Raw genomic sequence first — 13,351 nt, 5'->3', positions numbered from 1 at the left:
AATGGAATGGAGTCGAACACAAACTGAACCATTTTAATCCAGTGCCTCTGGACAAAGAATTTTCTCATCCTTTCTTCCCCTACCAAATAATAGGTGATAAAAACAAGAGCCAGCACTAATACAGTGCTTAACACTGAGGTAAGCATTTTAGAAATAACAACTCGTCTTAACCTTCCAACAACTTTATGAGGTAGGTACTATTGCTGTCTCTGTTTTACACAGAAGGAAATCCAGGCACAGAGAGGTTAAAGCAAATCAGCCAAAGTCCCAAAGCCAGTGAATGGTGAAGCCAGAATTTGGACCCAAAGCGTTTCTGAAGATTTACTTAAAAGGCCAATGTCTGCCACATGTTCTTTCTCCTTAATATAATAATACAAGGGGAGGGTTTCCAGGAGGGTAATTTTTGCTGACAAAGGAAAGGAAGGCCCAAACAGACGTTACCAGTAACCCCCAGACCTCCTCTGCTCTGATGCCCTCCTGAGCCACAAGCTGGAAAACCCCTCTTCTCACGGGTGTCAAAAGCGAAACCCTTTAGCGGCAAGAACCTGACTGGGGGCTTATCTGGACCTTTCAGGATCAAACGATAAGCAGTCCCCTTTGCTCATATCACTTTGGGGTCTACAAGGCAGAACCAATGGAAAGTGACTAGAAGTTTATTTTGAATTTCCTTGGGAACAGTGCGGTTCTGACTCGGGTCTCTCACCTCCTCTGCCGTGGCTCTTTCCTTTTCTCCTTGGACTATTTCTTGATTGCTAACTCAGTCACTCCTTCATTTGAAATCTTACCATCTTCACTGCCAGGGTGACCACTTCAGTTCCCCTCTCCTCCTCTGCCTGTCACCTCTAGAACACGGAACCACATTTTACTCGGCGGCAGGAGACGCAGTGGGTTGAGTCTGGCCACTGACTGACCGTGTGATGGGCAGGACAGTGAGCCTCTCTAGACTTTGTGGGGGTTTGTTTTGCGGTACGCGGGCTCCTCACTGCTGTGGCCCCTCCCGTTGCGGAGCACAGGCTCCGGACGCGCAGGCGCAGCGGCCACGGCTCACGGGCCCAGCCGCTCCGCGGCACGTGGGATCTTCCCGGACCGGGGCATGAACCCGTGTCCCCTACATCGGCAGTGGGACTCTCAACCACTGTGCCACCAAGGAAGCCCCTTTGCCCATTTTAAAATTAGTTTTTTGTGGGTTTTTTTTGTGGTACGCGGGCCCCTCACTGCTGTGGCCCCTCCCATTGCGGAGCACAGGCTCCGGACGCGCAGGCGCAGCGGCCACGGCTCACGGGCCCGGCCGCTCCGCGGCACGTGGGATCTTCCCGGACCGGGGCGCGAACCCGCGTCCCCTGCGTCGGCAGGCGGACTCTCCACCACTGCGCCACCAGGGAAGCCCTGTTTGTTTTTTTTTTTATTTATTCAATGAGGATAGTCATTTCTTCCAGGGCACTAGACCCAATGATTCACTGAGGTTCCATTCAGCCCTAAGGGCTATGACTCAGAGCACTTCATGTTTTACATAATAATAACAAAAGCCACTTTGTTGTTGATCATTTAAACTCTGATAAAACACAAGAATACAAAATCCTTTCATACTGAAGTAAGATTCCCATAGTACCATGAAAATAACCGAGTAGGAAATTTAACAGGACATTATGCCTAAACAAGCATGATGTAGAAAAAGGGAGAAAATACTGAAATACATTAAACTTCTTTAAGCCTGAAGCCAACAGTTTAGGCAATTGTTTGGCAAAAAGAAACTCTTAAACTGGGGTACAAGAAGAGGTTTCTGTCCTCCATTCTATGTATCGACTGCTAAATTTACCATTTGACTTATAGATCATAATCTCCAGTAAAGTTTAATCCATCAAAATAAAAAAACACACATAAATGCAGTTAGCTATTATTTGTTACATATGCCAGGCCTACAAGCACTAAAAAATGAACGCTCAATATTTTTCTTTTGTGAAAAGTAAGTTTTCAATTTAGGCCTTCAGATTTCTAAGACCAGGATAAGGTTTGAATATTTTTAACACCTCTTTCTCATTCAGTTTTGCCTGGGTGGAAATACTGGCTTGAATTGCTCTTAGGAACATTCACAAAATGCCACACTTTTTCCACTCTGGGAGCATGGGAAAGAGTTTCTGCCCTGGCAAGCCAAGGTCAGGGCGAGCACAAGAATTTCCAGTGTCTGTGCTTTCTGCATAAAAACACCAGCAAGTCCTTTTTCTAGAAGGTAAAACTAGAGGTATCACTTCTAAAACGTACAAGATAAAAATGGTGACAGACAGAAAGGCAGATCGGCTCATTCCCTCCACAGCCAGAAGAGAAAGAAAGCCAAGCTCCTCCAAAAGCTACATCTTGCATAATTTCTGTTGGCTTGACCATGTTCTTGGCAACCTGTGATCTGTGGAAATTCTTCTAAAGGGCAAAATCAATTATTCAGTGACATAAGAGTAATGACTCCATCTACTGACATTATCTTGCTTTGCTTAGCGAGAGGTTTAAAATATAAATCTTACTTGTTATTGGACTGCAGGGGTCTTAAGTAAGTAACAAGAAGAGACTGAAGTTCTTTAGCATAATCTTTTTCAGTGTCCAAGATATTCTGTAACACCTATGGAGAAACAAAGGTCAAGGTATTGTAACTGTCAGAGAAGTCCAAGGTAAAATGGAGTTTTAGATCTTTTAACCAAATTATCAGAAAAAAAATGTCCTATTTATCCAGCTAGCACTGTAAGTAAGGAGCACAAAATCTGAATGCACTTTGTTTCATTCTAGTAAACTACTCTAATAATTGCATGTCAACTGGTTAAACTGCATAACTCATACGAACACATTTTTTCAGAATTACCCATAATTGGAGGGGCTTTGCCATTTACACAGTACTGCTCAGAATGCTTTCACGTGCTTTAAATCATTTTATCCTCAGCAAAGGTCTCAGCTAACAAAGGATCATCATTCCCATTCTATGGATGAGGAAATTGAGGCCAGCTACCTCAAGACATAGAGATTCAGTGTCAGGGTAATTTCATGATAACTGACGTCAAACATCAAAAAAGATTTTTTTAAATTACATTCTTGAGAAAATCTTTAGGTGACAAAATCTGAGGACACTGAATTTTTAAGCAGTTAAAACTGGTTTTTTAATAAAGGTAAAAAGTGCTCGTACGAACATTTCAAAGAGAAAAGGAAGCTGAAATGTGAGGAATTTAACAAGGAAAATGATGCTTACCAGTATCATTAATGATAGCCAAATGAAAACCCTATCGGCAAAACAACCAATGTACAGGTCCACAACTTCTCTGCCCCCACCAACCCTGGGGTCACACCTCATTTCCCAGCCTCTTCTGGAGGCAGCTATAACCTTCATTCTAAGCTCCTAGAGATCACCAAGTTAACATTTTGGTGTATTTTCTCTCATATCTCCTAATCCATTCAACACAAATTTACTGAGTGCCTCCTTGGTGCCAAAGGCCATGCCTGAAGACAGAGTAGAAACTCTGTCCTCAGAGGGAGACATTAAACATGGGCTCACAAGACAATGTGAAGCATTCTTAGCCAGGAGAAGCCCCTTAGCCTACCAATATGCCAGACATATACTCACAAGACAGTGCATGATAATCTGCTATTGATAGGTAGAGTGGACAAAGCAATTGGAGGCCCAGGTAGCTGTGGGTTTTTTGGGAAACAACTGGAATGGAAGGTGGTCATCCGGGCTCTGCTACCAACGGACAGGTTGCTTCAGTTTTAAGGCTCATCTCAGATTGTGACATTTCACCTACCTCAGGGACCATTGTGAAGAGGTAAGTGTGAGACACTGTACAGGTAGGTGCTGGGTGAGTTGGGAAACAGTCCCTCCAATTTAAGGGGTTAAAAAAAGGTTTCTCAATGGCAGCACTACTGATATTTCAGAGCAGATAGCTCTTTGTTGTGAGCAGATGCCCTGTGCACTGTAGGATGTTTAACAACATCCCTGGAGTCTACCCACCAGATGTCAGTTGCATGCCACCCCCTACCCTATTATGACAACCAAAAATGTGTCCAGACATTGCCAGATGTCACCTGAAGGGCAATATCACTCCTAGTTGACAAGGACATAGGCCACAGGGTGGCTTCAAAAGCTAGGGCTTAAGTTGTAGCCCCTCCTCCCAGCCACTCATGTCTACTTTCAGTTTCTCTATTCCTCAGGGAGGAATGCCTACTCTCTAAAGGTGTAAGTGTAAATTTAAGGGCCTGGAGGTACCAGTGCTCTGTGAAATTAATCCAGGGATGGAACAGAAATGTTACCCCTATAGAAAGTCAAAGCACAACAAAGGAAATTAGAAACTATCTTGAGATGAATAAAAAAGAAAACACAACATCAAAACTTATGGGATGAAGTTAAAGCAGTTCTTAGAGACTGTAAATAGCTGTAAATGCCTACATCAAAAAGAAGAAAGAGGACTTCTGGTTTCCAGCCCAGCATTTAAGGCATTTGGAAGTCATCACTCCATCCTAAAAACAAGTAAATAGTTGAACAACTAGAAAAAACTTTGCTTACATCTGTCAGGGAATTGAGGTCACAGGCAAAAATGGTACACTTAAAATTGGAGAGACAGACAGGCAGATAGAGAATCATAACTTGCTGGACCAGAAGACCATGAACAGAAGCCTCCATGGGAAGTGGTATCAGGGTAGGAAAACATGAACTGTAATTGATGAATTGCTGGGGGCTCAGTGCACAAACATCTGAGGGTTAAAAACTCTAGGGGGTCCAGTCACAGAGGAGCACACCCACACTTCTGTGACTTTTACCTCCAGAAGCTGTACCAGGTTATCACAATGAAGACAGGAGGAAAATCTCCCTTGTGCTTCAGGAGAGGGAAGGGAAAAGTAGCCATTTTGAAATTTACCAGAGCATTCTATTCTTCATAACAAGGTCTGCCCTCAAGAGAGAAAGTATTTTACCAAACCCTAACCTACTGGGGTTTTATCAGAGCCTAATATACCTAGGGGAAGAGAAATACCCTACTCCAGCTCCCTCTAGCCTTCCTGTCCTATCTAAGGGAGGGGAAAAAAAGACAGAGAAATACTGCTGAAGTTCACAATTTAGGGACATAAGCTCACCAAAAGACTGAGACCTAATCATAGGACTTGAGAACACTTCCCTTGACCCCATACCTTACCACCATATTACTAAAGGCCTGTTTACTGCAGTTCCTCTTACCTAGTACATCACATCTGGCTTCCAACAAAAAATTACAAGGCATATGAAAAGTTAAAAAAACCACAGTTTGAAGAGACAGAGCAAACATTAGAACCAGAATCAGATATGGTAGGAATATTGGAATTATCAGACCAGGATTCTAATATAACAATGATTAATATGCTATGGGCTCCAATGGAAAAAGTAGACAACATGCAAGAACAGATGGGTATTGTAAGCAGGAATAAATACTGAGAAGGAATACAAATGAAATGCTAGAGATCAAAAACACTCTAATAGAAATGAAGACTGCCTTTGATGGGCTTGTTAGTAAACTGGACCACTGAGGATAGAAGCTCTGGGCTTGAGGATGTGCCAATAGAAACTTTCAAAACTGAAAAGCAAACAGAAAAAAAACTAAAAAATGGAACCAAATATCTAAGAACTGTGGGACAACATCTAATGGTGTAACCTATGTGTGATGAGAATACCAGAAGGAGAATAAAGAGAGAAAGGTACAGAAGAAATATCTGAAACAACAATGACTAAGAATTTCCCCAAATTAATGTCAGACACCAAGCCACAGATCCAGGAAGCTCAGAGAAAACCCAGCAGGATAAATGCCCCCCATGCAAAATGCCCCCTAAGCACACCATATTCAAACTCCCGAAAAAATCAAAGATAAAGAAAAAAAATCTTGAAAAAAGCCAGAGGATAAAAATACTTTACCTATAGAGAAGCTAAGATAAGAATTATATGTTACTTGTCAGAAAGCATACAAGCAAGAGGAGAGTGGAGTAAAATATTTAAAGTGTTGGGAAAAAAGACCCCCACCAACCTGGAATTCTGTATCTTGTGAAATTTTCCTTCAAAAGTCAAGCAAAAATAGACTTTCTAGGACAAACAAAAATTGAGGGAATTTTCTTGCCAGCAGACCTGCTTTGCAAAAAGTGGGTTTTTTTTTTTTTTAAAGTTCGGAGAGGGACTTCCCTGGTGGTCCAGTGGCTAAGACTCTGTGCTCCCAATGCAGGGGGCCCAGGTTTGACGCCTGGTCAGGGAACTAGATCCCGCATGCTGCAACTAAGACTTCACATGCCACAACAAAGATCCCACCTGCTGCAACTAAGACCCAGCGCAGCCAAATAAATAAATATTTACAATTTTTTAAAATTAAAAAAAAATAGGGCTTCCCTGGTGGCGCAGTGGTTGAGAATCCGCCTGCCGATGCAGGGGACACGGGTTCGTGCCCCGGTCCGGGAAGATCCCACATGCCGCGGAGCGGCTGGGCCCGTGAGCCATGGCCGCTGAGCCTGCGCGTCCGGAGCCTGTGCTCCGCAACGGGAGAGGCCACAACAGTGAGAGGCCCGCGTACCACACACACACACAAAAAAAAAAAAAAAAAAAAAAAAAAAAATTAAAAAAATAAAGTTCGGGTGGGATGGGGAGGGTGGGAGGGAGATGCAAGAGGGAGGGGATATGGGGATATAAGTATACGTATAGCTGATTCACTTTGTTATACAGCAGAAACTAACACAACAATGTAAAGCAATTACACTCCAATAAAGATTTTTTTTAAAATAAAATAAAAAATAAAGATCAGAGAGAAAGAAGATGTTATAGGTTAGAAACAGATCTACATAAAGAAAGAAAGCATGAAAGAAGGAATAAGTGGAGATAAAATAAAAACTTATTTTTCTGTAAATCAACTATACCTCAATAAAAAAACTTTTATTTTTCTTCTTAATTGATCAGATAACAGTTTGTTCCAAATAATAATAGAAACAATGTATTAGATTATATAAATATGTATATAATGCTTATGTGTGCTTATGTATATGTGAAATGAATGACAGCAAATGATACAAGGGATAGGAAGGAGGAATTAGGAACACTTTGTTATTATAAAGTACTTGCACTTGCACCTGTGAAGCAATACAGTATTATTTGAAAGTGGACTTGGACTAGTTCTAAATGTATATTGCAAACTCTAGGGCAATCACTAAAAAAGTAAAAAGAAAATTCTAAAAAGACACAAGCTACCAAAACTGACTCACAAAGAGGTAGAAAATCTGAATATCTCTATAACAAGTAAAGAGATTGAATTAATATTCAAAACAACTTCCCATAAGTTAAAGCCCAGGATGAGATTGCTTTATTGATTAATTCTACCAAAAATTTAAAGAATTCACATCAATCCTTCACAAACACTTAAAATCCTGGAAAAGAAGAGTGTACAAAGTTAGGGTGTATACTTCTCAATTTCAAAACTTACTAAAAAGCTTCAGTAACAAGACAGTTTAGTACTAGTATAAAAGAGATATATAGACCAATGGAATAGAATTGAGAGTCCAGAAATGAACTCATGGTGAACTGATTTTGCACAAGAGTGCTGTGAACTTCCAATAAGGAAAGAATAGTCTTTTCAAAAAATGGTTCTGGCTAAATGGGAAAAGAATTTGATAAAGAATAGATACATGTATATGTATAATTGAATCACTTTGCTGTACACTTGAAACTAACACAACATTGTTAATCAACTATACTCCAATATAAAATAAAAAGTAAAAAAAAAGGCATATAAAAAGTGGTGCTGGGACTTCCCTGGTGGCGCAGTGGTTGGGAATCCACCTGCCAATGCAGGGGACACAGGTTCGATCCCTGGTCCAGGAAGATCTCACATTCTGCGGAGCAACTAAGCCCGTGCGCCACAACTACTGAGCCTGTGCTCTAGAGCCTGTGAGCCACAACTACTGAGCCTGCGTGCCACAACTACTGAAGCCCACGCGCCTAGAGCCTGTGCTCCACAACAAGAGAAGCCACCACAATGAGAAGCCCAGGCACCACAATGAAGAGTAGTCTGCACTCTCCGCAACTAAAGAAGTGCCGTGCACAGCAACAAAGACCCAACGCGGCCAAAAATAAATTAAATAAATAAATAAATAAAAACAACAAAAAACCAAAAAACACATGTACCCTTTGATTGTGCAATCCCTCTTTAAAGAAAAAAAAGTGGTGCTGGGACCACTGAATAACTACATACAAAGAAAGAATTTGCACTCCTACTTCACACCATATACAAAAATTAACTCAAAATGGATTCAAGAGTTAAAACTTGAAGAAGAAAACAGATGAGGAAATCTTCCTGATCTTGAATTCAGCAATGGATTCTTGGATGACACCAAAAGCGCAAGCAACAAGAGAAAAAATAGATAAACTGAAATTCATGAAAATTGAAAACTTTTATGTATCAAAGGACATTATCAAGAAAGTAAAAAGACAACCCACAGAATAGGGAAAATATCTACAAATCATATATTTGAAAAGGTTCTACTATTCAGAATATATAAAGGACTCTTACAACTCAACAATAAAAATAATCAGTTAAAAGTTGGCAAAGGATTTAAACAGACATTTCTCCACAGAAGATATACCAATGGCCAATAAGCACATAAAAAGATACTCAACATGGTTAACCGTTAGGGAAATGCTAATCAAAACCACAATACTACTTCACACTCATTAGGGTGGCTATAATAAAAAGAAAAAAAGAGAAAGAACAAGTGTTGGTGAGGGTGTGGAGAAACTGGGACCCTCATACGTTGCTGGTGGGAAAGTCAAAAATTGTAACTGCTGTGGAAAAGTTTGGCAGTTCCTCAAAAAGTTCGACATAGAGTTATTATATGACCCAGTAATTCCACTCCTAGAGAAATGAAAACATATATCTGTGCAAAACTTTGCACATCAATTTTCACAGCAGCATTATAAATAATAACCAAAAAGTGGAAATAATCCAAAGGTCCATAAACAAAACCTGGTATATATCCATAATATGGAAGATTTATTCCGTCATAAAAAGCAATGTAGGGACTTCCCTGGTGGTCCAGTGGTTAAGAATCCGCCTTCCAATGCAGGGGACACGGGTTCGATCCCTGGTCGGGAAACTAAGATCCCACATGCTGCGGGGCAGCTAAGCCTGTGCACTCTAGAGCCTGCGCGCCACAACTAAAGAGCCCACGCACTGCTACTACGAGTCTGCATACCACAACGAAGATCCCACATGCCGCAACTAAAACCCAACGCAGCCAAATTAATTCATTAATTTAAAAAAATACTTTCCTTCTTTAAGAAAAAAAACAATGAAGTACTGATACATTCTACAACATGGATGAACCTTGAAAATACTATGCTAAGAAAGAAGTCAAACACAAAAGAACAAATATTGTATGATTCAATTTATATGAAACATCCAGAATAGGGAAAACCCATAGAGACAGGAAGTCGATTAGTGGTTGTCAAGGGCTGGAGGGAGTGACTACGAACGGGTACAGGGTTTCTTATTGGGGTGATGAAAATGCTGGAAAGTAAGAGTAAGATGGTGGTGATCATCACACAACTCTGTTAATTTACTAAAAATCAGTGAATTGTACACTTTAAAGTGGTGATTTTTGTGGTATGTGAAGTATGTGTCATTATAGTTGTTATTTTAAAGTCAAAGCACAAATTTCTCATCTGTTAATAGAAATTTTTCTGATTTTTCTCTGACTCCAAGTCCTCATCCAGTAGTGTCCTTCCAAACTCAAATGTGTCCATCGTTAGCGGTCTCTGCCCAGTTGGGCTGCTGTTCATTGCAATGTGTTAAATAATCATTTATACTCATGCTCAGCACTAGGATTCATTTTTTTATTCTTAAAAATGGAGAGAGGGCTTCCCTGGTGTCACAGTGGTTGAGAGTCCACCTGCCGATGCAGGGGACGCGGGTTCGTGCCCCGGTCCGGGAGGATCCCACGTGCCGCGGAGCGGCTGGGCCCGTGAGCCGTGGCCTCTGAGCCTGCACGTCTGTCTGGAGCCTGTGCCCCACAACGGGAGAGGCCACAACAGTGAGAGGCCCGCGAGCTGTACTAGAATTCAACAGTACCACATTTTATTAAGAGGTAAAACTCATATGCAGACTACCGTTTTAGCAACATTTGTCTATAGTATTTGTACTGGAGGAAAAAGAGGATGGTGGCCTGGCTTCCCATTTATATTCAGGAGAGAATGAAGTCATCTCATCACATCCTTTGTTCACATTTTTCTAAAGAGACCATGTCTGGTAATGAGCCATCTCACATCCTCAACCTTGCTTTCAAGCACTGTTGTCTGTAACTGTCACACTACCCAAAGTATAATGTCCACTGAAAAAAAAGAAAAACAAAGTAAAAAAGAAAACGAAACAAAACACAGTCATTGTCTGAGGGAATTTTTAAATTAGAAAATTCACGGATATTATTTACATCATAAAATGTGATTTTTAAGACAATTAAACATCACTGCTTTAATTCCATGGTTGCTATAATTCAACCTGCCTCCCCTCATTGAAACAGTTTTATTATTTTAACTTCCTTTAAAATGCTATCACAGGTAGTTCCTTTAAGAGAAAGCACTAAGATGTTGCAAGAAAGGTGCCAACTGTCCTGCTCCAGTGGATTTATTTGCTAGGCAAAACAGCACACTTTCTAAAGGTTCCATCTGTGCTGGAACCACTCACATGGAACAAACGGAGGTAGGAAGGCAGACACTCCCTGCTGCCTTTGAGTAAGTTCTGGAGAGGCAAATGGAAACATACACTAAACTCATATTGTTGCAAGTCTTGAGGGTGGCTGAATGCTGACTTTACAAGCTAAACTGACACAGGTGATTAATGAGTCCTTCATTAAAAAATGCAAAATTTGTTTGAATGATGATGTACTAAATAGCATTGCCCTTGCTGTGGTCTGATTAGTAGAAATGCTCATCAGGGTGGATGCCTGGGATTCTCTCCCAAATTCACTTGGATTTTTATTGCTTTCCTCAATCTCAGAAGACCAACTGACGAACTGTGGAGACTGGTTCTTTATTTTTCAGGCCACAGGGCATCTACTGTAAAAGGATAAAAAGGGAAGCAGACAGAGAAGGCTATGTGTTCCCAAACAGAAGGCCTCAGTGGTGAGTCAGAACGCAAACAGTTTTGGCAGGCCAACCAAGTTCAGAGCAGTACAATCTGATCTAGATGAAATCCACTCAAATACTAAAATGGACTGTGCCCAGACATTGCCTTTGCCTCTCTGACTCCATCTTCACAAGGACAACAGAGTATCCTTTTGCTCAATTAACCTCTGACTAAATTCAGAATAAAACAGATGGTGAGAAGCCATAGAAAAAAGAGGTGGAGGCCTTTTGTACCTCCATCCTGGGCTATTGATTTTCCAGTAAAATATATTTCCTCCATTTCCTGGAAAGGCTTTAGAGTGAGTTCCTTTTTATAACTCTGTTTTCCATAAGGGAACAAGTCTATATAAGTCTGAAGAAATTATTTTAAGAGGCTAAAATGCATAAACAAAAGCTGGAAACAGAGATACATCCCATGATAAAGGAAGATTATAATGGCCCCAGGAAACCTTAATCTAAGGAAAACCATCATATTATAGGAATTCTGAGATAAGTATGATGCCTGCAAAAACGGGTTCATGTTGGTAAACTCCTAGGAGACGGGAAAAGGCAATACACTACAGTATTTATGTCATATCTGACGCATATGGCAGAAGAGCCCGCCTGTTTACATTCAAGTGCAGTGATCAATTTCACCCCTCCAGGTCCTTGGCTTTCACAAAACAAGCGGCACTCTTGCCCTGTCATGGACAGATTCTGCAAAACAGAGATGGACTCTGAAAACTCTTGTTACCTCCCTGACCTCAGATGGAAGATATGGATGAGTTAGGCAGGAAATGGGTAGGTAAAAAAGAATAGGGGATATGGAGAAGGAATAGCTGGATAGATGTGTAAGGTAGTTTAGGCTGGTGGTTTTAAAAAAGGGAGGGTGTACAGAGGTTTTGTAGGGCAGTGAAATTACTCTGAACAACACTGTAATGGTGGATACATGTCATTATACATTTGTCCAAACCCACAAAATCACCAAGAGTGAATGGTAATGTAAACTCTGGACTTTGGTGCTAATGATGGGTCAATGTAGGTTCAATTGTCACAAATGTCCCACGCTGGTGGGAGATGCTGATCCCGGGGGAGCCTGTGGATGTGTGTGAGTAGGTGATATACAGGACATCTCTAACCAATGGATCAGTTTTGCTGTGAACCTAGAACTGCTCTAAAAAATAAAGTTTATTTTTTTAGAAGGGTAGATAAGCACTAGAAACGTAGAGAAAATTCAGGGTGGGAGCAAGTGGGTAAATAGATGAGTGAGAGAGAAAAGGGGGGTAAACAGAAGATGGGTGTCAGGAGCAAGAACTACAGGAGGTTTCCTGGGATTCTGATGTGATTGAACGGGTCTCAGATTTCTTCCCACCTTTCCGACCGCACGGAGGTTCTGGTAAGACATCTGCCACACGTTACAATAAAGGAGAAGAAAGTCAGAAAAAATAAATAATACTGGCCCTTACTGATTAAATTTTCCTATTTGGATGTAGGGAAATGTCATCTCTCACTCTGCAGCCAGATGCTCATTCCCAGAGTTTAGTATAGGCAGACCTTGTTTTATTGCGTTTTGCTTTATTGCGCTTCATGGATATTGTGGTTTTTCCACAAATGGAAGGTTTGTGGCAACCTAGGGGCAGGACAGGAATAAAGACTCAGACGTAGAGAATGGACTTGAGGACATGGGGAGGGGGAAGGGGAAGCTGGGATGAAGTGAGAGAGTGGCATGGACATATATACACTACCAGATGTAAAATAGATAGCTAGTGGGAAGCAGCCACATAGCACAGGGAGATCAGCTCGGTGCTTTGTGTCCACCTAGAGGGGTGGGATAGGGAGGGTGGGAGGGATGGAGACACAAGAGGGAGGAGATATGGGGATATATATATATATGTATAGCTGATTCACTTTGTTGTAAAGCAGAAACTAACACACCATTGTAAAGCAATTATACTCCAATAAAGATGTTAAAAAAAACCCAAAAAGGAACAGGTCTGGTCAGCAACAGTATTGTCAGGGTCTGAGAATAGAACAATCTCCATGAAGGAGAAATAATGAAGTATACATAATTCCTGTTTAAAATACACACACACACACACACGTCATAGGCTATATATATGTATATATGCACACACACGTGCGCGCACACACACACATACACATCTACCTCAAAGAAAGATTGTCATGAGATTCACCAGGATGTTAATAGTGATCATCTGAGTGGTG

General features: G+C 41.1%; 1 protein-coding gene across 10 annotated transcripts in view; it reads right to left on the bottom strand.

Annotated features, from left to right (window-relative positions):
* The window catches only part of ARHGEF6 (Rac/Cdc42 guanine nucleotide exchange factor 6), a 117,740-nt gene that overhangs the window by 53,271 nt on the left and 51,118 nt on the right, over positions 1–13,351 (bottom strand). For all 10 annotated transcript variants that reach the window (XM_059049581.2, XM_059049583.2, XM_059049584.2 and 7 more), the window contains one exon: positions 2,514–2,608. In XM_059049581.2, coding sequence (XP_058905564.1) covers positions 2,514–2,608 — 95 coding nt within the window. The remainder of the gene's footprint in view (positions 1–2,513; positions 2,609–13,351) is intronic.

Source organism: Kogia breviceps, chromosome X (assembly GCF_026419965.1).
Source record: "Kogia breviceps isolate mKogBre1 chromosome X, mKogBre1 haplotype 1, whole genome shotgun sequence".
NCBI classification, from domain to species: Eukaryota; Metazoa; Chordata; class Mammalia; order Artiodactyla; family Physeteridae; genus Kogia; species Kogia breviceps.
Note: the sequence above shows the minus strand (reverse complement) of the source record. Positions and strands in the feature narration are given on the sequence as shown.